Consider the following 22,113-nt stretch of genomic DNA (forward strand, 5'->3'; position numbering starts at 1 on the left):
AGACTAGGAAGGGAGAGGAGGATTTAAAAACGTATCTCATTAAATGACTGGAATCAGACTAAAGCATGGAATTAATCTCAATGTGCCACTGAATATATAGCCATACATTGTTATATTATATTTGGGTTGGCTTGTCTGAAAATATATGGATATTTACAATATCTCTTGTGTATTCTAAAATGCATGTACTTACAAACAATTATCCTCTTATTTCTTAACTTCAAAAATGTTGAAAGACTTGACGTCAGGACACAATTATTCAAATGGGACTTGAGCAGCAAACGTAACAAGCAGCTAAATGTGAATGTGTGTATGGAAGCAGGCCTCCCTATTTATATCTCCAACTAAATGAGCTGTTACTCATTTTTGTTGTCCTGCATTCATTTGAGAACCAGGAAACTACAGTGCTACAGACTCTTTCTCTCTCTGTTTGTGTGTGTGTGTGTGTGTGTGTGTGTGTGTGAGAGAGAGAGAGAGAGAGAGAGAGAGAGAGAGAGAACGCGCACCCTGGTAATGTTTAACTTTAGCTACTTGATTAGAATTTTCTTATTTATTCTCAAATAAATTTAATGGAATAATATCCTGGCTGAGTTCTTAAAATTCAACTGACAACTATTTGCTGCTTCCTAATTTAAGATATCTAATGCATGCGATGTAGAAAGTATTATAAACTTGTGCTCCCTATATTCAGCATGCCTTGCTCTCTTCATATATGCAGTCAAACCATGAATCAGGATGATCTGGACATGCAAAACTTCAAATTTCTACCGAGCCATGAATTCATAGCAGCTTTTCATAAGACGCTCTGTCCCCCTTCAGACATTTTCTTACTCACTTTGGTTAACTATTGTATAATGTAAGAGTGGATGCAGGTGGCGCTGTGGTCTAAACCACTGTGCCTAGGGCTTGCCGATCGGAAGGTCAGCGGTTCGAATCCCTGTGACAGGGTGAGCTCCCGTTGTTCGGTCCCTGCTCCTGCCAACCTAGCAGCTCGAAAGTATGTCAAAGTGCAAGTAGATAGATAGGTACCGCTCTGGTGGGAAGGTAAACGGCGACATGACTCGGGAAAACTGTCTGCAGACAACTGTCGGCTCCCTCGGCCAGTAAAGAGAGATGAGCACCACAACCCCAGAGTCATTTGCGCTTGGACTTAACTGTCAGGGGTCCTTTACCTTTACCTTTAAGAGTGGCTGCAGAAGAAATGAAACCACAGCAGCCACAATTAAGCACTGCACCTGCACTGAGCTAATCCCAGTTATGGCAGTTTGTGTCTACACTGAACAACAGACATTGCTGATTATCTCAGAAGCAGAACTTCACGTATTAAAAGCATGATTTCAGGGAAACTTTGAAATCTTAACCAAGGTTAGATCATAGTGGAGCTAACTGTGATTAAGCACAAGACTGGCCTACCTCACAAGGCTGTAAAACTGAAGAAGCCAAAAATGCTAAAGCATCCTGGAGACAATGTGATCCACATTTCTGTTGCACAAATAAGCATTTAGTTCCATTTCTCTTAACCGCCAGATGTTTTGGACAACAGCTCCCATCGTCCCTGAGCACTGGCCAAGCTGGTAGCGGCTGATGAGACTGTAGCCCAAAACATATGGAGGCTGAGCATAAGGCTGAGCTAGTCATTCAGAATACTTGGATTATTACTGCGCTGAAAGTCTACAACACCTACCAAGGTAATTTTAGTGGGCTAGCAAAGCAGAAGAAATATATGGAGCAGCGGTAGGGAGCCTGTAGCCCTCCAGAGATTGCTGGGCTGACTACAGCTTCCATCATTCCTGACAACTGGCCATATTGGCTGCAGCTTATGGGAGTTGAAGTCCAACAACATCTGAGTGGCCCTTCTCCTTAGATCTGGCAAAATTGGTAATCCTCTCAATTATGCCCACAAGTGGCAAAACTGTATTGTAAATATCTGCCACACTTAAGCATAACTGAACTTGCTGAATTGCTTTTCAGTGTGGGGAGAGAAATGGGCCAATCAGGATTATGCTGGGACGGAACATCCACTTGAAACGCAGCGGCAGTTGGGAATTCTGAGAGGTGAGATAGGAAGGGAATGTTTTCTAACTCATTTGTTTTGCAAACACTGCCGCTTTGTATGACAATTTCATCAATCCTGCTTGACCTCAATTGTTTAATATTTAAATTCACTGCACATTTTTCATGCTGTTGTCTGTTGTTTCTGTTTCCTTTTTCTATAGAAGGCTGGAATGAGCACATACTTTCCAGAATAAATCTTCCATCATGTCTGGGGGGGAAGAAGAGCAGCCCCCCAATATAAATCCAGAGGGAGCAAATGAAGAGGAGCAGCCCCCCAACACAAATCAAGAGGGAGAAAATGAGGGAGAGCAGCCCCCCAATATAAGTCCAGAGGGAGAAAATGAGGGGGAGCAGCCCCCCAATATAAGTCCAGAGGGAGAAAATGTGGATCAGTCGGTTAATATAAGTCCAGAGGGAGTATTTGAAATCTCTCCAGTGATTTCTGAAAATGCCATAATGGAATTATTAGAAAATCTTGATGCAACTGAAGATTTACCAAGTCCAGTTGATGGAAATCAGAGTGAATCTAGTCCTGATGACACTACACTTAAAAAACCATCCCCAGAAGCAGATTTGAAACCAGATGCATTACAATCAGGTATAATTTCGTCCACAAGCATTTCCGCTGACGAAAAGCCATGTGTATCCAAGGAGAGTCTCATGGAACAAATCATGGAAAGCTCTTTAGAAGTTTCTGAAAAGGTTATTTCACGTTCCACAGAGAAACTGCAAATGCTTAAAAAGCTAGAGGGAATTTTGACGCCTGACACAATTAATGCAGAACTTCTTGCTTATCTGTATGCTGAAGGATTAAGTGAAATCCCTTCATCTTTTTTCGAAGGGCGAGCTAGGAGAAATTTATTACAATCTTTTGAGAATGCTACGATACCTGATATGGGATTAGCAGAGAGGCTGTCTGAAATGATTGATGACGGCACCGTTCAGCTAAATGCTAAAGGGCTGCTTGAAATTCCTTCAGGGCTTTTTGACATTCAAATGTTAAAGTATTTGCATTTAAACAATAATGAAATCAAAACCATACCAAGAGACATAAGATTGTTTACAAACCTGGAAATATTATCCATAGAAAGAAATCAGTTAACATCTTTACCTACTGAAATTTCCCTACTTCAAAGTCTTAGAACTTTAAACCTCAGTCATAACCAAATATCATACCTCCCTGATGGAATTTCGAAACTTTCAAGACTTAAGTGCCTTTTATTAAGATATAACAACATTGAAACGTTTCCTGCTGCTTTGGAAAAACTTGAAAAATTAGAAATTTTGGATCTTAGTGGAAATAAACTAACTCTGCCAGACACAATGACTACCATGAAAGGTTTGCATATGCTGTACTTAAATTCCAATAAAATGTCTATATTCCCAAAGGCTCTCTGTTACCTTCCAAATCTATCTAAACTCAGTATGTCAGATAATCAGATCCAGAGTTTACCAAAAGAAATTAAAGAACTCAAAAATTTGAAAGAACTTTCGCTAAATAACAACAAGCTTATATTTTTGCCTGTACAGCTCTTTCAACTGATAAATATAGAAAAACTGAGACTGGATGATAACCAGTTGGAAAGTCTATCTGATAAAGTGGTGAATTTACAAAAGCTTCGGGAACTCAGTCTTGCAAAAAATTTCTTCCAAAATATTACAGAAAATATTTGCAGGTGTACTAAACTGGAATATCTGAACCTAAGTGATAATCAGCTGAAAATCTTTCCTCCCAAACTGTACAAATTAAAATGTCTGAGAGAACTCTACATAAGCAGAAATAAACTGATCTTCTTAGACGAACAAATAGCATACTTTAAAGACCTTTCAGTTTTAGAGATATCAGGAAATGCTTTAATGTACATCCCTGTTGAAATAAAAGGCTGTACAGAACTTACTAGAATTGACTTGAGTTGCAACAAGCTGTCCTTGTTTCCAGTTGGACTGTGTGCACTAACTGCTCTTAAACACCTAAATATCAGCCAAAATTATATTTCAGAAATAACAACTGAAATTTCATTAATTAAAAACCTGCAGCATTTAAATTTTAGTAAGAACAAACTGCCCTCATTTTACATATACTTGTGCACGCTTACCAAATTAAGCTACTTAGACCTAAGTAACAATCAAATAAGTAGTGTTCCAATAAATGTTCAAAAAATGAGGTCTCTTCGGGTTCTGCTGTTACACCATAACAGATTCGTTTTGTTTCCCAGGGAGTTGTGTGTGCTAAATTGGCTTAAGGTACTTGATCTTTCAGAAAATAAGATACAGGTCATTCCTTCAGATATTAGTCAAATGCAAGAACTAAAAGACTTAAATCTGTCAAACAACCAGTTTGCATCATTTCCAAATGAAATATGTCAGCTTTCATCACTGCAGAAATTAATATTGTGCCAAAAAAGTGGATTGAAGGTAAGATGGCATTTAAAATATAAGTTTGTGTTATACATAACTTTGTACTGTATACCAGTCCTTTGTAACAAAGTTTACACTCATCATGTGTTTTTCAGGCTCATCACAGCCTGCATTCAAGCTGTGCACACTCAACCTACATTTGCCTTTGAGTAAACCCAGGTTTCAGATGTTTTTGTATTGCTTACATACTTGTAAAAAAAACAAAAACATCCTTGACTGGAGGCAGCAAAGCTAAAGCGACAGAACAAATCCATGAGAAGCAATGCCTCTTTCAAGTCATTTTCAGCTCTCATAAAAGCTATTGCCTGTTGTTACCCTATGCAAAAGTAATTCAGGAAAACGTGTGGTTTTTTTACATAGTTCCATGTTGGACCAAGGCAGAGCAACAAAGTCCTGAGGAGCTAAGGAAATCAGGGGCCAAGAAAATTAAATCTGTAGCAGGGATTAGCACCAGGGCTACTTCCCTTATTATTCAAACCATATTCCTGAAACCTTTAGTTTATGTTGCTGGTCTGGGTGGCTATTATACAGTTCCATCCTTTGACCAGAACTTAGTTTGCATATCTACCTCAGTGGTTAGAATGAGCAAGTTCAGTTTCACCAAGTTCACTGAATTAGTTTAAAATCGCTGAACTACCCCTGAAAATAGTTCCTATAATTGCTTCCTTTCAACAAGTTCCAGCTCATCTTCAGGTTCATTATATTACATGTGCATTTTCCTCTTTAGACTTTGCAAGGCTTTAAGATTAAAGACCATAATTGTTGGGGGGAAATAAATTAAACAATTCACATTCCACTGTGTGTACACTGGGGTATTTTCTTAGTCTTCTCAAGTATATTTCATACTTCAGCAGAGCAGATCGTAACATTCTGAATGCTGGGGTTTTTAAAATGGGGATCGTTTTGATGAACTTGAATCAAACTGTGAATCGAACGCGAACTGAACTAGTTCATTTTGTAAAGGGACAAATGAGAACTGGAATTACTTCCTCTTTGGACATGTTGAACTTGAACTAGAACTAGTTTCTTTGTTAAAAAATGAACTTTCCCAGTACTGATCTACCTGACACACTAGACATTCAGTACCCACTGTGGGCTTGAGTCATAGGAACGTAGGAAGCTGCCTCATAACAACTCAGACTCTTGTTCCATCCAGCTCAGTAACATCCACACAAATAGAAAGCATCTATCCAGGGTTTTAGGTAGCAGCCCCTCTCAGCACTATCTGGAAATGCTACGTTGCATATTCTTGTGTTTTTCTATTATAAACTGCTCTCTGAGCCTTCAATGAAAGGCGGTATAGAAATTTAATAAAATTAAAAATAAGTGCTAGGAGTGACCTTGGGACCTTTCTGCATGCAAAGATGTGTTCTGCCACTGAGTTTCCCCAATAATGTAAAAAGCCTCTCTTTATAAATGTGTGTTGCTTAGCTCTTTTGTACTTTTTATCCCCAGCTGAAATCACTTTCAGAAGAAATATCAAAGCTGACCAGCCTAAAAGTGCTTGATGTATCTCATAACGAATTACAAGAAATTCCAGAAGGCTTAGGGGAAATAAAAAGTTTGGTTACTTTAATAGCGAATAACAACTGCTTAAAAAAGCTTCCAGTGAATTTTTCAACACTCCATAACTTACAATGCCTGAATCTCAAAGGTAAGGATTTAAATGTTTAATGTCATAAGAAAATTCAGGCATAAAATCCTATAGTCCCAGTTCCAATGTCAGCAGTACCTGCGCAAAAATAAGTTTCCACTCCCAGATCAGGTATAGTGAGTACACAAACGGCTTCCTCAACTGGAACACATGGCATCCAGCTGCATGTGTTATTCCATTCTCTATGTATCAACCTACATGCAGGAGTTGCAGGAGTACAACTGAAGGACTCTAGCATTCTGCTCCTGTTATGGTCTTCCAGGCCAGAGCAGATGAGAACAAAAATGAGAAGGAAAGTTATAAAATTATGATTTTCTTGAAGAGAAAACATGCACCTTGAAAACATGTTATTTTTTTGTGGTAGCTGTGCTTGGAGATTGTGTACATCCAAGATGTTGTCCTCCAGGTGCTTCCTAAAGAGACAACCCTTTTACATAAGTTGCTAATGGTACTATCTATAAAGTGGGACAGTTGCCTGTTTGTGTCCAGAAATGCTCCAGATTAACATAACGCAAACATTATCCATTTATTTTGCCAGAAAATAAAATGCTACATTTGCCTAGCGATCTGCACCTTCTTCTGGAACTGAAGGATATAAATTTTGATGAAAATACTCTGATCAGACCTCCGCTGGAAGTCTGTAAAGCCAAGCAACTGCTCCCCATAACACGCTACTTAGAAAGTGCTGATGAAAGAGATGGTAAGATTAAAATAAGTTTCTCACACCATCACTAGGGATCTTAAATCAGGGATGGGGAACCTGTGGCCCTCCAGATGTTGCTGAACTGCAGCTCCCACCAGCCTCAACCAGCATGGCTCACCTTAAGGTATTCTGATACCCTGAGCAAAATATAGAAAGACAGGTCTGTCCAGGCCTCCTGAGATCCTGGAATTCTTAGACTTCATTGCCCATCCTTGTTCTGTGGCATGTCTATTCTAACAGGGTCCAGATAACCTTCCATTCTATTATCAGAAATGCACAAAACAGCCAGCTTCACTTTGCAGCTCTCAGTAAGTCCCTTCCCAAGGTGGTCCATCAGCTCATCTTGTCCACTGCCTATCCAGGTCACTGTTGCCTGCCCTTTCCTTGCTTCTCCATGCCATGAGGTCTCTATCTTTCCTTACTCCTGCATATTCCACAGCAGCAGAAGCATGTGGTGGGTGCATGCAGGGAAGTTAAATGTCAAGCATTAACAAAAAAGATGGCCTCATCCAATTTCCCTACGCATCCACCTAAAGTTTTGTCTGTTACAGTTAATAAACCAGGGGCAGGTGTCTGTGGCCCTCCAGCTGTTTTGGAGTACAACTCCCATTAACCTTGAGCATGCTGGTGGGAGTGTGGGGCTAATAGTTGGAATCCAGCAACCTCTAGAATGTTACAGGTTTCCCACCTTTACAAACTGCTAGCTATCTCTACACATTTCCAGGTATGTTAAAAAACCAGCATTTTGGCTCTATCCTCCCTGCCCATTAAAGTATATAATTAACACTGCCACCAGTTGTTAAAAGAGTAAAGTTCCTTAGATTCATGCATAAAATCATATGAAACTGCTGTTCTGTAAAGTTTATGATCTGCTTATTTTAGAAAAAATCTTGGAGAAAGTTTTGAAGACCATTGCTAGCAATATCGCGTTTGAACATTTTGAATTTTTTTGTCAAAAACTCCAGCTTAACAGTATTGTAATCAAAACAATAGAAACTGACAGGTTAGTGATACGTAAAATTTATTTTTTTCCCCTTGGTTCAGGTTCTGCTAATTTCATCCATCTGGTTTTTATGTTTTATGTTTTGTAGATTCACTGATACACCTCCCTGTTTAAGGGAGCAATCCTAACCCCCAATTCATGCTCCTGGAAGGTGTTCGGTTTGGGTGGAAGCCTGTACCCACTAATGGTGCAGATTGCTTGGGAGTTAAGCATGCTGCTGCCCCCCTCTGGGTTTTTTTGGGTGAGGGCAGAACACGGCCACACAAGAATTTTCTGGATCCTAATCTGGCCCACTGACAAGCGAGGGGTCCAGTTTGGTCCCCTCTGCTGCAGCCATCTTGAGCTGGCACAGCACACCCTCTGAAAACTCTTGACTGCCCACCTACCACCCTGACCTGCAGGAGCCAGCAGGGTTGTGGATGTCACCATCATCCCCAGGGCCACGTGACCCAAAGTTAGGATTGCTGTGTGAAGGAGTTTAAGCATCTTCTCTGTATATTTTTTTCTATTAGGACTCTTTTGTTGGAAGAAAAAGTTACTCAGGCATTGAACCACTGGAAAACTGCAAATCAAAACCTGTCTCCGGCAGCCATGACAGACCAGTTGATCAGAATACTAACTATGGCTGGCCTGTATTACCTGACCAACAAAGTGAAATCTTTAAAGCTCTGTTCAAGACTGGTAAAGTTCTAAAGAGCAAATAATATTGGTATTTTCAGTTCTGTTGCTTGGGCACATAAAATAAGCTGAATAAAACTACCTTGTCAGGAGTCAGTAATTTACTGTGTTCAATGAATTGCTATTGCTGCTTTCAGTTAACTCTGATTCCAACCAGGCTTTTAAAATTAATTTTCCTCTCATTTTTTTATTACTTACACACACACACACACGAAACAACACAAACAACAAATAATGGGTATTGGTCACCAAGTAGAAAGCAAAATCCATTCATGACATGTATACAGCAGGAAATAATAGCAGCATGTTACGTTAAATAACCAGGCTAAAAAGATGTAGGAGTTACAGGGAGTCTAGGTTGCTCTGGGTGAAAGTTAATAAACAAACATCAACTGATCAGTACCGAAAGCATAACAGCGTTGTGCAAGTTTGTCAAAGTAATGTTGTTTGTGGAAATGCAAGTGTGGCATTTGCCTCCTAGATGGGTCATAAGGAAAAGGTTAAAATGGGTGTGATGTGATTGGCTAGTGAGAATACAAGGGGGGAGTAAAAGTTAGAGCAGTGTTTCCCAACCGGTGTTCCACGGCACACTAGTGTGCCGCGAGACGTTGCCTGGTGTGCCGCGGGAAAAATTAAAAAATTCGAAAGATAGCTTCATATCCGGAGAGGCGGCCTTCAGGCAAGTTTTAATTTTAATTTTCCTTTTCCCACTTAATGCCCCACGCTCGCCCGAGCAGCTTGCAGTCCTCGGTAACCACGGCGACCCGAGGGAGGGGAGGGAACAGGGAAGTCGAGGGCGGCGGTGAGCCGCGATGACGTCAGTGGGCCGCGCCGCCTCGCCCTGGCACGGTGTGAGAGCCCCGGCTAGTGGCGCGAGCTTCGGAATAAGTGGGATCCGCATGCGCGAGACCGAGATCGCGGGTAAGGAGCTCAGCCCTGGGCAGGAGGAAGCGGGGCCGCGCGTGCGGGCCACATCCCCACAGAGAGCGAGCCTCCCCCGGCCCACCACTCCGGGCAGGTCCACTCGCATGAGGGGGCGGCGATGGCGACGGCCGGCAGCTTGCCTGCAATGCCATCCCTCGAGCAGGCGAGGAGCCCGGAGGCTACCAGATGCGAGTCCTCTTTCCCACCCTGCTCGGGAGTCCAGAGCACTTGGTCGCATTCAGGATCTAGAGTGGGGAAGCGGGGCTTGTGTCTGGGCTGGACACATTGGGCTGCCTGTGCCGCTCGACCTGCGGGGAGAAATCAGGGTGGGAGTCACGACCGTGAGGCAGGGCTGCCAAGTGTGGCAGAAGAGGACACGGCCGTCGCACCTGTCCTTAGGTAGGAGCTTCTTCCGTGTCGACCTGCTGCCCTAAAGTCTTGGCTTTTTTCTTGGCTTTTTGGCGGTTGGCACGGAAGGAAGGCAAGGGGGAGGGGGGAAAATTGAAACTTACACTTTCGTGCGTCCCTCCCGGCGTGACGCTGCGCGCTGACGTCACGGGGCTGTAATGGTGGTGTGCCTCGAGATTTTTTTCATGAAACAAGTGTGCCTTTGCCCAAAAAAGGTTGGGAAACACTGAGTTAGAGTGGGAGGTTTTGAAGGTCAGCTGAGGTTTGGGAGTTGGGAGTTAAAGAAGGAAGAGGGAGGATTAGGTGTGGGTTGGTAGAGTTGTATTGTGAGAGAGTGAGAGGAATTGTTAGGTTGAGTCAGATAGATAGGTGGAATAATCAGTTTGGAGTTGTTAGGAACTAAGATTAAGAAACTGACAAGAGAAAAATAAACTGAAACCATACGCTTGTTCCTGCATTTAAAAATAAACTTGATTATTTGTTAATGTTAACAACTGTCTGGACTCCGTGTGTCCCCGTGAGAAGCCGGGTGGTGGCAGCGAAGAAAGCAATCACAGTGGTGGCACAGGGCCAACAGACCGTCAAACGTCCGGGGCCCTGTGTGTTCGTCACAGCAAGCTCTATAAGTACATGAAGATCTTTAAAATTACTGGGCAAGGTTATAATAATAATAATAATAATAATAATTTATTATTTATACCCCGCCCATCTGGCTGGGCCTCCCCAGCCACTCTGGGCGGCTTCCATAAAAACCAAAAATACAATAAAATATCACACGTTAAAAACTTCCCTGAACAGGGCTGCCTTAAGATGTCTCCTGAATGTCAGGTAGTTGTTTATTTCTTTGCACCACAGGCTGTATCAGAAGAACATCTTTGCCACTGTGCCTTTGAACTGTTCCCATTATTTTCTCCCACACATCCTAAGTCATGTCACACTCTTTACTCTTGACTCTTTACTGGCTCTTTACTGCATAGAGCTTGACTCTTGCGTCTAGGAGCTCTATAGACCTTGATGCGAAAAGCTTTTTATTTTCCTGTATGCTGTGGCACTGTGCATGATAACAGAACAGCAACACGGTGGTCTGGAGAAGAAGAAAAACCACAGCCTGGTCTGCTTCTGTCTGCTTAACAGAGACTGGATATATAAAGAAAGAATCAATAGAAGCTTCTCACAGCATAGAGACGAAAGGTTTATCAGGACTGCAGATGAAATAAGCTCCTCCGCGTGTGCCCTTTTGGCTACTAAGCATGGCTCCGTCTCCTTTTCTCCACAGGTGGAGCACCCCGACCTCTTATCATGGGGTTGAGATTATTATGGGAGATAGTTTGGGAAAACATCCGCCTCACCCTACCTCATGGCGCCTCAGCGTCCGCCTCCTCCAACCGCTGCGCCGCCGCCGCGGTCACCCTGTGGCGGCGCGCTCGCCGATTGGTTTCCGCGCCGCGTTCGTCAGATGGGCAGAGATCGGCCCAGCTCCCGCCGGCGGATGATAGGCCACGCCCCTCCGCCCGGCTTCTCTCGGCGTCCGAGTCCCCGTCGGTCCTGGTCCTGTGTGCCTCAGAGCCGGGAGGATGATGGCGGCGCCGAGCTTGCTGGAAGCGGGCTACTCCCTGCTGGAGAAGGCAGCTGCTGGCAGCCCGCTCTCCCTCTTGCTGGCCGCCTCTGCTTTCGCCCTCGGCTTGGGATATTTGCTGCAGCTCGGCTCCCGGCAGAAGATGCCCAGCGCCGGCCAGGTGGGTGGCGGCGGGGGCGGCATTGGGTGGGCAGAACTTGGACCCGTGCCGGTAGTTTGGGGTCGCAGCAAACCTGGGCAGCGGGAGGGGAAGCGGCGGGTCCTTGCAGCAGGTGCATCCAAGCACAGGCAGCCGCCGCCTTGGAATGGGCAGCCAAAGGAGGAACAAGGGCACTCTGTGCTTGTGCAGAAATCCCCCTTCCTCAAACGCCTTTGTTTTGTTTCCAGAGAAGAAATCTGGAGTAAAGAAGTCAGAGTAAAGAGCCCGGGTGCTCGGCATTCCTTTAATTTCTATAGATGCGTGTGGGTGAAAAGGTGGAGATTCATAGGGGCGGTGCTGTTTCCTGATCCAAAGCGGAGCATTGAATATCTGTCATCCTTTTTTTTAGAGCCAGCCTTGCTGGTTAGCTCAGTTGGTTAGATCGCGGTGCTGAAAACAGTTTAGTGAGAGCTGCTTTTTGCTAAACTATATAACAAAAGGCTTTCTTCTTCTTCAGAATTACCCACCTTACATTTCGTCGAACGTCCCCTTTTTGGGACATGCGATTGCATTTGGGAAGAATCCTATCGAATTCTTGGAAAACGCCTATGAAAAAGTGAGTCTATAATCATTTTGCGGTATAAGTGTTAGGGCTCCAAAGTAACACAACTATTCAGAATCCTTGAGCTCAAATATTCAGCTGAATGAAATTCCAAGACTGAAGTCTCATAGGCTAGCCATGCATCCCATGCAAATATGAGAACCTTGATGCTACTTTAAAAAAATGAAAAGCTGTTTTAGAAGATTTTAGAATGCAAAAGTGCGCTTTGAGTTCTTTCTCTGTATCAGCTCCTAAATCCTCCTCCAAGTGGCTTCACCTCATCTTGTGTGGGGTTTCTGTGGTTCATCATGGATGTTCGAGATCTGAGTTCTTCTCATGATTGGTTATGCATTTGAGTATATTAGCCTATTGAGACTAATATTTGGTGCAGAGTGATAATAATGGTCTGCCCAAAATCTTAACTAAAATAACAGTAAGTTACCGGTAAATCAATATTCACATTAGTAGTAAGTGGGTGAACAGGGATGTGGTTAACAACAACACTCTTTTCAAAACCAAAGCTACCATAGGGTAATATCCAACTAAGTCATGCTTGGGGTATTGATAGAGGGAATCTAAGTACTGGTTTCATTGGGTTTACTCTATGAATAACCTTGGATATTAAATGAAATGAACAGATGCAAATAATCTACATGTGGTTAGTATAACTTTTTCTATGGGAAAAAGAGTGGTGTAGAATTATAATTGGGTGGGCCTGGTGAATCTCTGGTCATTGTCTACTTTGTCTGGCCATTGCCCATCTGTCTACTTGAACAAGTTTAAACATTATGTGCAATTCAAGTCTAAGTATGTTTACCTGGAAGTATTTACATACATACATATATATATTCTGCCTTCCAAGAAGCTCAAAGCACTGTGTAATCCTACTCTGATTTTATCCTCCCAACTACCTTGTAAAACAGTTACCGTATATTGTGCCTAAGGTTGCAGCCTAGACACAGTAGATGTCTAGGTAGATGCATTTTTGTTTTCGTTTTTGCTTCTTGTATACAGCTATTTATGTTTTTTAAAAGCAGTTACTATACATTTTATGGATTTCAGTGAAAATTCTCACTATCTTTGCTGTATGATAATAAAGTCACATTCTTGTACGCTTCTGTTCCCTGCCCCTTCATTTCCTACCTTCTCGATTTGTTTCCACAGTACGGTCCTGTATTTAGCTTCACAATGGTGGGGAAGACGTTTACATATCTCCTGGGTAGTGATGCTGCTGCTCTGCTGTTCAACAGTAAAAATGAAGACTTGAATGCAGAAGATGTGTATTCACGGCTAACCACACCTGTCTTTGGCAGGGGAGTAGCTTATGATGTACCCAACCCAGTATGTGTTATTTCCATTTCAGTTTATTTACAGTGGTACCTCTGGTTGCGAACGGGATCCGTTCCGGAGGCCCGTTCGCAACATAAAAAGAACGCAACCTGCAGCGGTGCATCTTCACACACACAGGTTGCAATTTGCTGCTTCTATGCATGCACGTGACACCATTTTGCGCGTTTGTGCATGCGCAAGCGGTGAAACCCGGAAGTAACCCTTTCCTGTACTTCCGGGTCGCCACGGGATGTAACCTGAAAGAACGTAACATGAAGTGCACGTAACATGAGGTATGACTGTACTTTCATGATACATATAGAACACAACAAGTTGTTGCAATAACAAAACAACAGAGTTAGCTTCAATTACTCATAAGTATTGCTGCCATATTCAGTCTAATACAATTAGCCAAACTGATGACAGAAGATGAAATAGTAGATAGTACAATTTTATGGCTGAATACCCACTCCAGAACTGCTGATACACTCTATCAGGGTGCATTGTATTACTTTATAGTTTAACTCAAGCATAGCAAACTCGACCCTCCAGATGTTTTGGGACTACAACTCCCATCATCTCTAGCTAACAGGACCAGTGGTCAGGGATGATGGGAATTGTAGCCCCAAAAATATATGGCGGGCTGAGTTTGCCTATGCCTGGTTTAACTTATGGTTCACTTCAGAAAGAAGTTAGTAGCCTGAAGGCATTTTATATAAAAAAAGGTTTGGATCAAGACGGGTTTTTTGTGCACATGTAAATGCTTCACAGTTTGTCTTATTATGTCCTAAAAAATTGCCATCTTTGCAATTAGTTCTATAATGTATTATAGCCACAAGCCAGCCAAAGTGAAACTGATTCTGATGTGGGAAGAAAGTGGAACATATGTGCCTTACTTTTTCCTACTAAAATTAGTGGCAAACAAGTCCTTACCTTTTTGCTAGTTCATGCCTAAAACATACAAGTTGAATATTTTGTAAATACAGCATTCTTTGCTTTTTAAAGGTATTTCTGGAACAGAAGAAGATGCTTAAAACTGGGCTGAACATAAGCCAGTTTAAAAGCCATATACCAATAATTGAAAAAGAAACTATGGAATATTTTAAAACTTGGGGGGAAAGTGGAGAAAAAAGTAAGTATATAGTTTGAAATATTGTGCTTCTATTTGAACTGGATCATTCTGGAACAAGTGTTGGTGTATCAGGTTGCAATCAATTATTTGTAACTTCTTAGGTGTATAGAATCCTATATCAACAACTTCAGGGCAAATAAAATACTCAGTTGCTATCTTATGGGCAACAAATAATGAAATGAAAATGGCAGGAAAAATAACACTATGTGCTCAGTTCCAGACCTATTTTTGCATAAGGCTTTGGTGCTGGTATTGAAAAGGAGTTTGGAAGGTTTGCCTCCTGCTTTTCCCTATGCACGTTGCTTGAGTAAAAATTGTAGTGAATGGCTACTCATTGGCTCCATCGTGATGGATAACTGTTTTGTTTTTTCCCTCCTTGTTATAATGACCTGAGATGATTGTTTGAAGGGTAGACTTGCATTTTTTTTAAAAAAAAGATTTTATTGAAATTTGAAAAAGAATACAAAGATTAATATCAAATATCTTTTTATCAAGGCCAAAAACCGATCTAAATAAAAGACAGAGAAGGAAGAAAGAAAGAAAAAAGGGAGTACTTTCACAACCTATTCTAGGGTTGATGGGAGCCTTGTGTGATGTTTTCATCCAATTTGAGCTATTTCATCCCTATGTAGGACTGAAAATAAACATGCAACCAGTTCTGTTCAAACAACCTGATGGCACATTTCATTAAAGCATGTGGTCAGGAATGGATTTAGTTCATGGGTCTGAAGTTTCTAGGTTGTAGGCTCTCAAGTTAGATGGGATTTTATAACCCTGTGGGATGGATAACTCTAAATCTGGCTTCAGCACATTTCATCTGGCCCATTCCTTACAATATATTTTTAAAAAAGAAATCTTCAGTAAATTCTGTCACACAACCTCTCCCACAGACAAAGGTAAGATACTCACAAGGTAACAGGGTTACAAGGTACTTTTAGGGCTGTCTTTACTTTTACTTTATTTTATTTTCCATGTAAAAAACCATTTGCAGCATCTAGAAACAGTAGCTTCTGCCACACATGGTGAAAATGGACTGTGTTCATTTATTTTTGAGGATCATTTTGATGGTAAATGTGAATTCTTCCTCTGATTTACTGAATTCCCATTAATGTACTTTCCCCCTCTATGCACAGACTTGTTTACAGCACTTTCAGAACTAATAATTTTGACAGCAAGTCACTGTTTACATGGGAAGGAGATAAGAAGCATTCTTGACGAGAAGGTAGCACAGCTCTATGCCGATTTGGATGGGGGATTTTCTCATGCAGCTTGGCTTTTGCCAGGCTGGCTGCCTTTGCCCAGCTTCAGGTACTGAGAAACTTGATGAACAGGGAATTTAGTTAATCAGATATGCATTCTATAGATTTTATCCTACCCTCCATAAGGAGTTATGGGCTTTCTATGCAGTTCCCTTCCCTTTGTTACACCATCACAGCAACCCTGTCAATTAAATTGGTCTTAGTGATGTTGTACTTCAGGGTGGAGCAGGGATTAACATTAATTATGTTGTGCTGTAACCTGAGATACTTAACTTCACTAATGTTTCAGTTCAATTCCAGTTTACACTACTATACTTCTTGATGTTTGGTTTATTTACTGAGTGCTGCTAAAACAGAACACTTAGTATTTAGCTTAAATATTAATTTGGTTTCACAGCATTTATTTTCGAATCTATAGCCACAACATTCTATGTATGAGTCAGTCCTGCTTAAGGACCTCTTTGCTCTTTATGTGGTGTGGGAGCTGCTTCAGTGCAGCCCCTTGCCAGCCCATGGAGGACCACCAAATTCCACTGTTTTCTATGCCAGTATTGCCCTGGTTTTCAAAAGGGGAAATACCAGCATGAGAAGGGAGCAATCTCCCTTTGAACCATAACAAAGCCTCCATTACTGTTGGTGCTAGACTATGAAGTACAGATTAGAATGTGGATTGTTTCTCAGCATGCCAGTGTTTGTCAGATACAGTGGTACCTCGGGTTACATACGCTTCAGGTTACATACACTTCAGGTTACAGACTCTGCTAACCCAGAAATAGTGCTTCAGGTTAAGAACTTTGCTTCAGGGTAAGAACAGAAATCGTGCTCTGACGGCGCAGCGGCAGCAGGAGGCCCCGTTAGCTAAAGTGGTGATTCAGGTTAAGAACAGTTTCAGGTTAAGAACGGACCTCCGGAACGAATTACGTACGTAACCCGAGGTACCACACGTATTGAAAGAAAGTCCCACCTTTCAGGTAGTAGTATCACGTTAGCCCAGGGGTCAGCAAACTTTTTCAGCAGGGGGCTGGCCCACTGTCCCTCAGACCTTGTGGGGGGCCGGACTATATTTTGGGGGGGAAATGAACAAATTCCTATGCCCCACTAATAACCCAGAGATGCATTTTAAATAAAAGCACACATTCTACTCATGTAAAAAGACGCTGATTCCCGGACCGTCCACAGGCCGGATTTAGAAGGCGATTGGGCTGGATCCGGCCCCTGGGCCTTAGTTTGCCTACCCATGCATTAGCCTCTCAGTAAGTACACTTTTGTATAGAATTGTAGGGTCAATCTAGTCTTTTAAGTTTGTGTAAATTGATACAGCCTTTTAAGGAGCAATGCAGGCAACATGCATGCGTGTTGAAATTGGAAACTGATATGTAGAATTCAAGCCCTGTAGATTAAATTCCCCCCCCCCCCTTGTAAACACGCTGTGACTTGGATTGTTTTAATTACAGGCGCAGAGATAGAGCCCACAATAAGATAAAGTCCATTTTTTACGAAATAATTCAGAAACGACGGAAGTCTTTGGCAAGAGAGGACGATATGCTTCAAACACTGCTGGATGTTACCTACAAGTACGTGATGTAGCAAAAATGTTGCTGTTAGTTCCAGTAAGGTCTTTTCAGCTCTGAGTTTCCAACAACTTTTTATTCAGGAAGATAAAATAGCAGCAGAACAACTAGTAGCCTGACTTATGCGAAGCAGAGCAGGCTTTTTTGCAGTGCCAACCCTGCCCCTCACTGCAAATGCAGTGGAAGGACACAGTATGAATATTTGTGTAGAAATTGTAGAATATTTCTAATTAATTGTCTGTATAAATTCTAGAATATTTCTAATAAATTGTCCTAGCAATCCTGAAACGATTCTATGTATTTTGCTTGAGTTAATTTGAATTTGTTTTAGCAGAAATGGAAAACAGCAGCCACCCAGAGGACTGTGTCCATGAAATCTGTTTTTTGACTTCCTTGTTCAAGTGGCACATATGACCTGTGTTGTCTGTTTTTAAAATCTAGAGATGGCCGTTACCTATCAGATGATGAAATTGCTGGGATGCTTATTGGGCTGCTGTTGGCCGGTCAGCACACATCTTCGACTACAAGCACTTGGCTTGGCTTCTTTTTGGCTAGAGATAAATCAATCCAGGAGCGATGTTATGGGGAGCAAAAAGCAGTGTGTGGGGAAGACTTGCCTTCATTAAGCTATGACCAGGTTTGTAAGTTCTGTAATTCCTTTTAATCATTTCTGTGTGAATGCATGCAAGTTCCTTAAATGTTTAGGTGGAATTAGTTGAGAGAACAGGTTTTCAGAGGGCTTTTTAGTTCTTGGTTTTTAATTATGAGTGAAGTTAAATCTCCTAAATTGGGGGGGGGGCAAATTGGTGGGCTTTCCTATTTGGCGAAGCCATGTCCACCTTCCCTGCATGTAATATATGATGCCAGGTGTGGGGCAGGTAAAGGTGAGTCTTGGCTGAAAGGGAGCTTGCAGGCAAGACTGATTGGCAATGTCTGCAAAGCCATTTACAAAAGTGCTATTTTCCACAGTGCTTTGAATGGAGTTTCCGAACATCTGACAATCAGCTGCTTCTCAGATCTTCAGGAACCTCCTTGAAAGCCTTGTGTAAAGTAGCAGGCAGAAGAGCTCACTTGCCATCGGTCAGAATAAGGATGAGTGAAGATAATTATCTGGCCCGCTGGGCTAGAGAGGTTCCTACCCTTGCCCTAGCTCAGTCAGTAAAAGCATGTGACTCTTAATCTTAGGGCAAGAAGATTCCTGCATTGCTGGGGATTGGATGGGAAGGTCCCTTCCAACAATTCTATGATTCTAGGTGTAATGAGAGTTAGTTTGGAGCAGAGTTAAGATTCAGCAGTATTATGGATGCTAATGTAAAATTACACGCCAACACGTAGTTTCTTTTTCTCCAATTACATAGAGGAAAATGTGTTTTAAATTGCTTTAGTTCTGCTGGAAGATAATGATCTGCTGTTTAGCTTCATGCTAAGTTATGTTTCTTTCACTAAAGGACGTTATCCGTATAGATATGCACAAAACCGACAAGGTTTGTTTTTACTCATTTGTAGCTCAAAGATATGACTTTCCTGGAACTTTGCTTGAAAGAAACATTAAGACTTCGACCTCCTATAATGACTATGATGAGGATGGCTAAAACTCCCCAAGTAAGAATCTTTGTTTGTTTCAGCGTTATGTTAAAGCAGAAATAATACTTGATGAGGCAGTAAGTGGAATGTGTGGTGGGGCAGAGCCACCTTCCTGTCATTGCTGCTTCTCTGGGCAGCAGAGGAGCCAGCGATACTCCTGCTGGTGAACTGTGACTTTGACCTCACCCCTTCTAACTAGGTAGCAGTGATGTCAAGGTGCCACTACGGACCAGAAGGGTACGCTCCAAAAGCAATATGAAGTTGCAAACATTACTTTTATTGACAAATAACAGTACAAAAGGTGGAATAGTTCTAACCTCTTGATTTCTCCCCTTCTAAATGATGCAATCAGTTAAAGTAACTGGGCAGACACAGTTATGTATGAGGTTGTTGTAGTACCTAAAACTTAATACATGGGCAAAGTAGTCCTTGGAGGCGGGGTTGAAGAAGAAGGGAGTTTATGGCAGATGAGTTAATGCTTACTTCCAAAGCCCTGCTGTGTTTACACTGGCCAGGGTGGAAGGTGGGGGTGGGAATAATCTCCCTCCCAAAGAGAATAGACTACATCAGCTTGAGGGCAGGAGTAGGGCTGTGGCTGGTTTGAAGGCTTCTAAGGAAAAGAGGAACTAAGAGTTTCCACAACATGCCCCCTTTCCATTCGATACCATCCTTGGAGCACTAACAGCAGAGGAGTGGTGATGGTGGAGCTTTTAACTCCCACAAGAAGGACTCTAGTGCTGGACCTCCCTTTCTGACTGCAGAGAAGAAACCCTGTGCTATCCTATAGACGCTCTGCTGCTCTTCCAGGCGTTCAGGACTGCTGCTTGCCTTAAATTATTTCCAGCAGTTGGCCGATTACTGATGTGCTAAGCAATATCTTAAGGACATTTTAGCATCTTTGTCAACTACCCTGGTATAAAGTAGCAGCTCTGCATTTAGGCCCCAACATACTTGTGTTGGTTTTTGGTTAAGTAATAAAAAAATACTAGGTATATAAAAAGAGAATTCCCTGGATGCCAAGATTCAGGTTCGGGATAAGTACTCTTTGGTGAAAGAACCCCAGCAGAGATTTAAGGCCACAAAACAGGCAGCAAAGTGCTGTTGGATCATTAAAATATTCCATTCTAAGTTGCTTCCAAAGTTCCCCACTTCACTTAACACAGAAAAAGACTAGACGTTTGGTAAATAAAAAATGGTTTACTAATAAACTCTTCAATAGACAGATTCATCTGCTTTACCATACAGTAGTCAGAATAGGGGGTAGTAAAACTTAGGTTCTAAAGTAGTGTTTCTAAATTATTTGGTATAGACACACCAAGGCGGCTGGCTTAAGCCATGTGGTCTGAGCTTGGAGCATCTAGCTTAGACTCCCTTATTGGTAGAGTTCACATGCTGGAATGGAAAGAACAAAAGCTTGATCCCTTCCTCCCAAGGTGAGAGGGGGAGTGACCTAGCTAAGCCAAACAGGACAGCTAAAGCTATGGTATTAACCCCAATGCATTAATTAGACTTAAGCATATTGGTTATAGGAGGCTGGATGTCCCACAACTTGAGCAAACATAGAGAAATGCCTTAGCTGGGATAGTGATAATACATTTCTCTTGATGATATGAGTGGTACATGAATAGTATTAGTAAATCAACCAAGGTGAGAGGGGGAGTTACCTAGCTAAGCCAAGCAGGACAGCTAAAGCTATGGTCTTAACCCCTTCATGCATTAATTAGACTTAAGCATATTGGTTATAGGAGGCTGGGTGTCCCACAACTTGAGCAAACATAGAGAATTGCCTTAGCTGGGATAGTGATAATACATTTCTGTTGATGATATGAGTGGTACATGAATAGTATTAGTAAATCAACTATCCAAACTTTTGATGGGTTGGATTTGAATGTACATTTGATAAAAGTGTTTTCTTGCTTTTAGACAGTTGCTGGGTATACAATTCCACCTGGTCATCAAGTTTGTGTATCTCCCACTGTCAATCAGAGACTTAAGGATTGTTGGACAGAAAATGTAGATTTCAAACCAGAGCGTTATCTCCAAGATAACCCCGCAGCTAAAGAGAAGTTTGCGTATGTGCCGTTTGGTGCTGGTAAGTTGGTTGTAGTAGATGTTCTCTAAATAAGGGATACAGTCATTGCCACCTTCAGTCATTTAGAAACAAACAAGCAAAAGACTTTAATTAAAAAAAATAATTTGCGGCATGGACACCTCTGTCGGTCCTCATGTTTTGAAAAGTAGAGTATCAGTGTCTCTAGCTAATCTCTTGAAAATGCAGGCACTTGGCTAATAAACAGTAACTGAGGATCCAACAGGTTAAAGGCCTATCCCACAGCAACCCGTTTTTGTTCCCATGAAGCAGACCTTGTTACACCCGCATGGGTGGGTTTTGTTTGCAGGCATCCAGTTTTGTGGCATCCTGTGGCCCTTCAGCTCCCCCCCCCCCCGGGAATTTAGGCTTGCTCCCTTATACAGATCTAATTTCTTGGTGGTACAAGAATGTTTGCAAATGTAAAATAAAGACCCTTTTAATTTTCTTTTAGGTCGTCATCGTTGTATTGGAGAGAACTTTGCTTATATTCAAATTAAGACAATTTGGTCAACGCTTCTGCGTTTGTATGAATTTGATTTGGTGGACGGTTATTTCCCTACCATAAATTATACAACCATGATCCATACACCCACTAACCCTATCATTAGATACAAAAGGAGATCAAACAGCACAACATAGCTTCTTGCAACTGAACTGCAGGGACATTTCTGTACAAGTTATGTGAAGACAGTTAAAAGAAGTGGCTGTTCCTAGCCTATAGTATTGTGAAGAAGTGTGGAAAGTTTGTGCTATTGGGAGTACTAAGTGGGGGTGGGGATGTTTGCTTTTTATGTTTCTATCATTTCTTACCCTGTACTTCTGATTCTGTAATGTGAATGTGTTCTAATATATGTGCCTTTTAAAAGAAAACTATTAATCTTTGGTAGGTTTAGAAATACAAACCACAGTTTTTTTTAAATGTAAATGAATTAATGAGAATGTATTTTGGTTTCTTTAAAATGTTGGGATAAAAAAATAAGATCCTGC

At 41.8% G+C, this 22,113-nt stretch overlaps 2 protein-coding genes across 4 annotated transcripts; both read left to right on the forward strand.

Annotated features, from left to right (window-relative positions):
- The first annotated feature begins 1,962 nt into the window (after positions 1 to 1,962).
- Positions 1,963 to 8,611, forward strand: LRRD1 (leucine rich repeats and death domain containing 1). Of its 3 annotated transcripts, XM_081164022.1 has the most exons (6): positions 1,963 to 2,055; positions 2,217 to 4,470; positions 5,929 to 6,127; positions 6,666 to 6,827; positions 7,713 to 7,833; positions 8,346 to 8,611. In XM_081164022.1, exons 2-6 carry the CDS (start codon positions 2,260 to 2,262, stop codon positions 8,524 to 8,526), a joined length of 2,874 nt encoding a protein of 957 aa, XP_081020148.1. In that variant the 5' UTR covers positions 1,963 to 2,055; positions 2,217 to 2,259; the 3' UTR covers positions 8,527 to 8,611. The 3 variants fall into 3 exon arrangements, with proteins under 3 accessions (XP_081020148.1, XP_081020149.1, XP_081020147.1); XM_081164021.1 differs by lacking the exon at positions 1,963 to 2,055 and having other exon boundaries at positions 2,077 to 4,470; XM_081164023.1 differs by lacking the exons at positions 1,963 to 2,055; positions 7,713 to 7,833; positions 8,346 to 8,611 and adding an exon at positions 7,101 to 7,613 and having other exon boundaries at positions 2,072 to 4,470.
- A 2,719-nt stretch (positions 8,612 to 11,330) lies between these two features.
- CYP51A1 (cytochrome P450 family 51 subfamily A member 1) lies at positions 11,331 to 22,113 on the forward strand. Its single transcript, XM_081163242.1, has 10 exons — positions 11,331 to 11,579; positions 12,076 to 12,174; positions 13,324 to 13,500; positions 14,494 to 14,620; positions 15,754 to 15,928; positions 17,334 to 17,453; positions 17,892 to 18,087; positions 18,957 to 19,052; positions 20,958 to 21,126; positions 21,578 to 22,113. The coding sequence occupies exons 1-10, from the start codon at positions 11,418 to 11,420 to the stop codon at positions 21,763 to 21,765; spliced, it is 1,509 nt and encodes a 502-aa protein (XP_081019368.1). The 5' UTR covers positions 11,331 to 11,417; the 3' UTR covers positions 21,766 to 22,113.

The sequence above is a fragment of the Podarcis bocagei genome (genome assembly GCF_964188305.1).
Source record: "Podarcis bocagei genome assembly, chromosome: 12".
NCBI classification, from domain to species: domain Eukaryota; kingdom Metazoa; phylum Chordata; class Lepidosauria; order Squamata; family Lacertidae; genus Podarcis; species Podarcis bocagei.

Bases quoted from the DNA above. Each gene is read 5' to 3' on its own strand.
- LRRD1 (XM_081164022.1), top strand. From the start codon at position 2,260: ATGTCTGGGGGGGAAGAAGAGCAGCCCCCCAATATAAATCCAGAGGGA. The intron at 4,471-5,928 runs GTAAGATGGCAT...TTTTATCCCCAG, and splicing joins GCCAAAAAAGTGGATTGAAG to CTGAAATCACTTTCAGAAGA. The intron at 6,128-6,665 runs GTAAGGATTTAA...TTATTTTGCCAG, and splicing joins ACAATGCCTGAATCTCAAAG to AAAATAAAATGCTACATTTG.
- CYP51A1 (XM_081163242.1), top strand. From the start codon at position 11,418: ATGATGGCGGCGCCGAGCTTGCTGGAAGCGGGCTACTCCCTGCTGGAG. The intron at 11,580-12,075 runs GTGGGTGGCGGC...CTTCTTCTTCAG, and splicing joins AGATGCCCAGCGCCGGCCAG to AATTACCCACCTTACATTTC. The intron at 21,127-21,577 runs GTAAGTTGGTTG...ATTTTCTTTTAG, and splicing joins GTATGTGCCGTTTGGTGCTG to GTCGTCATCGTTGTATTGGA.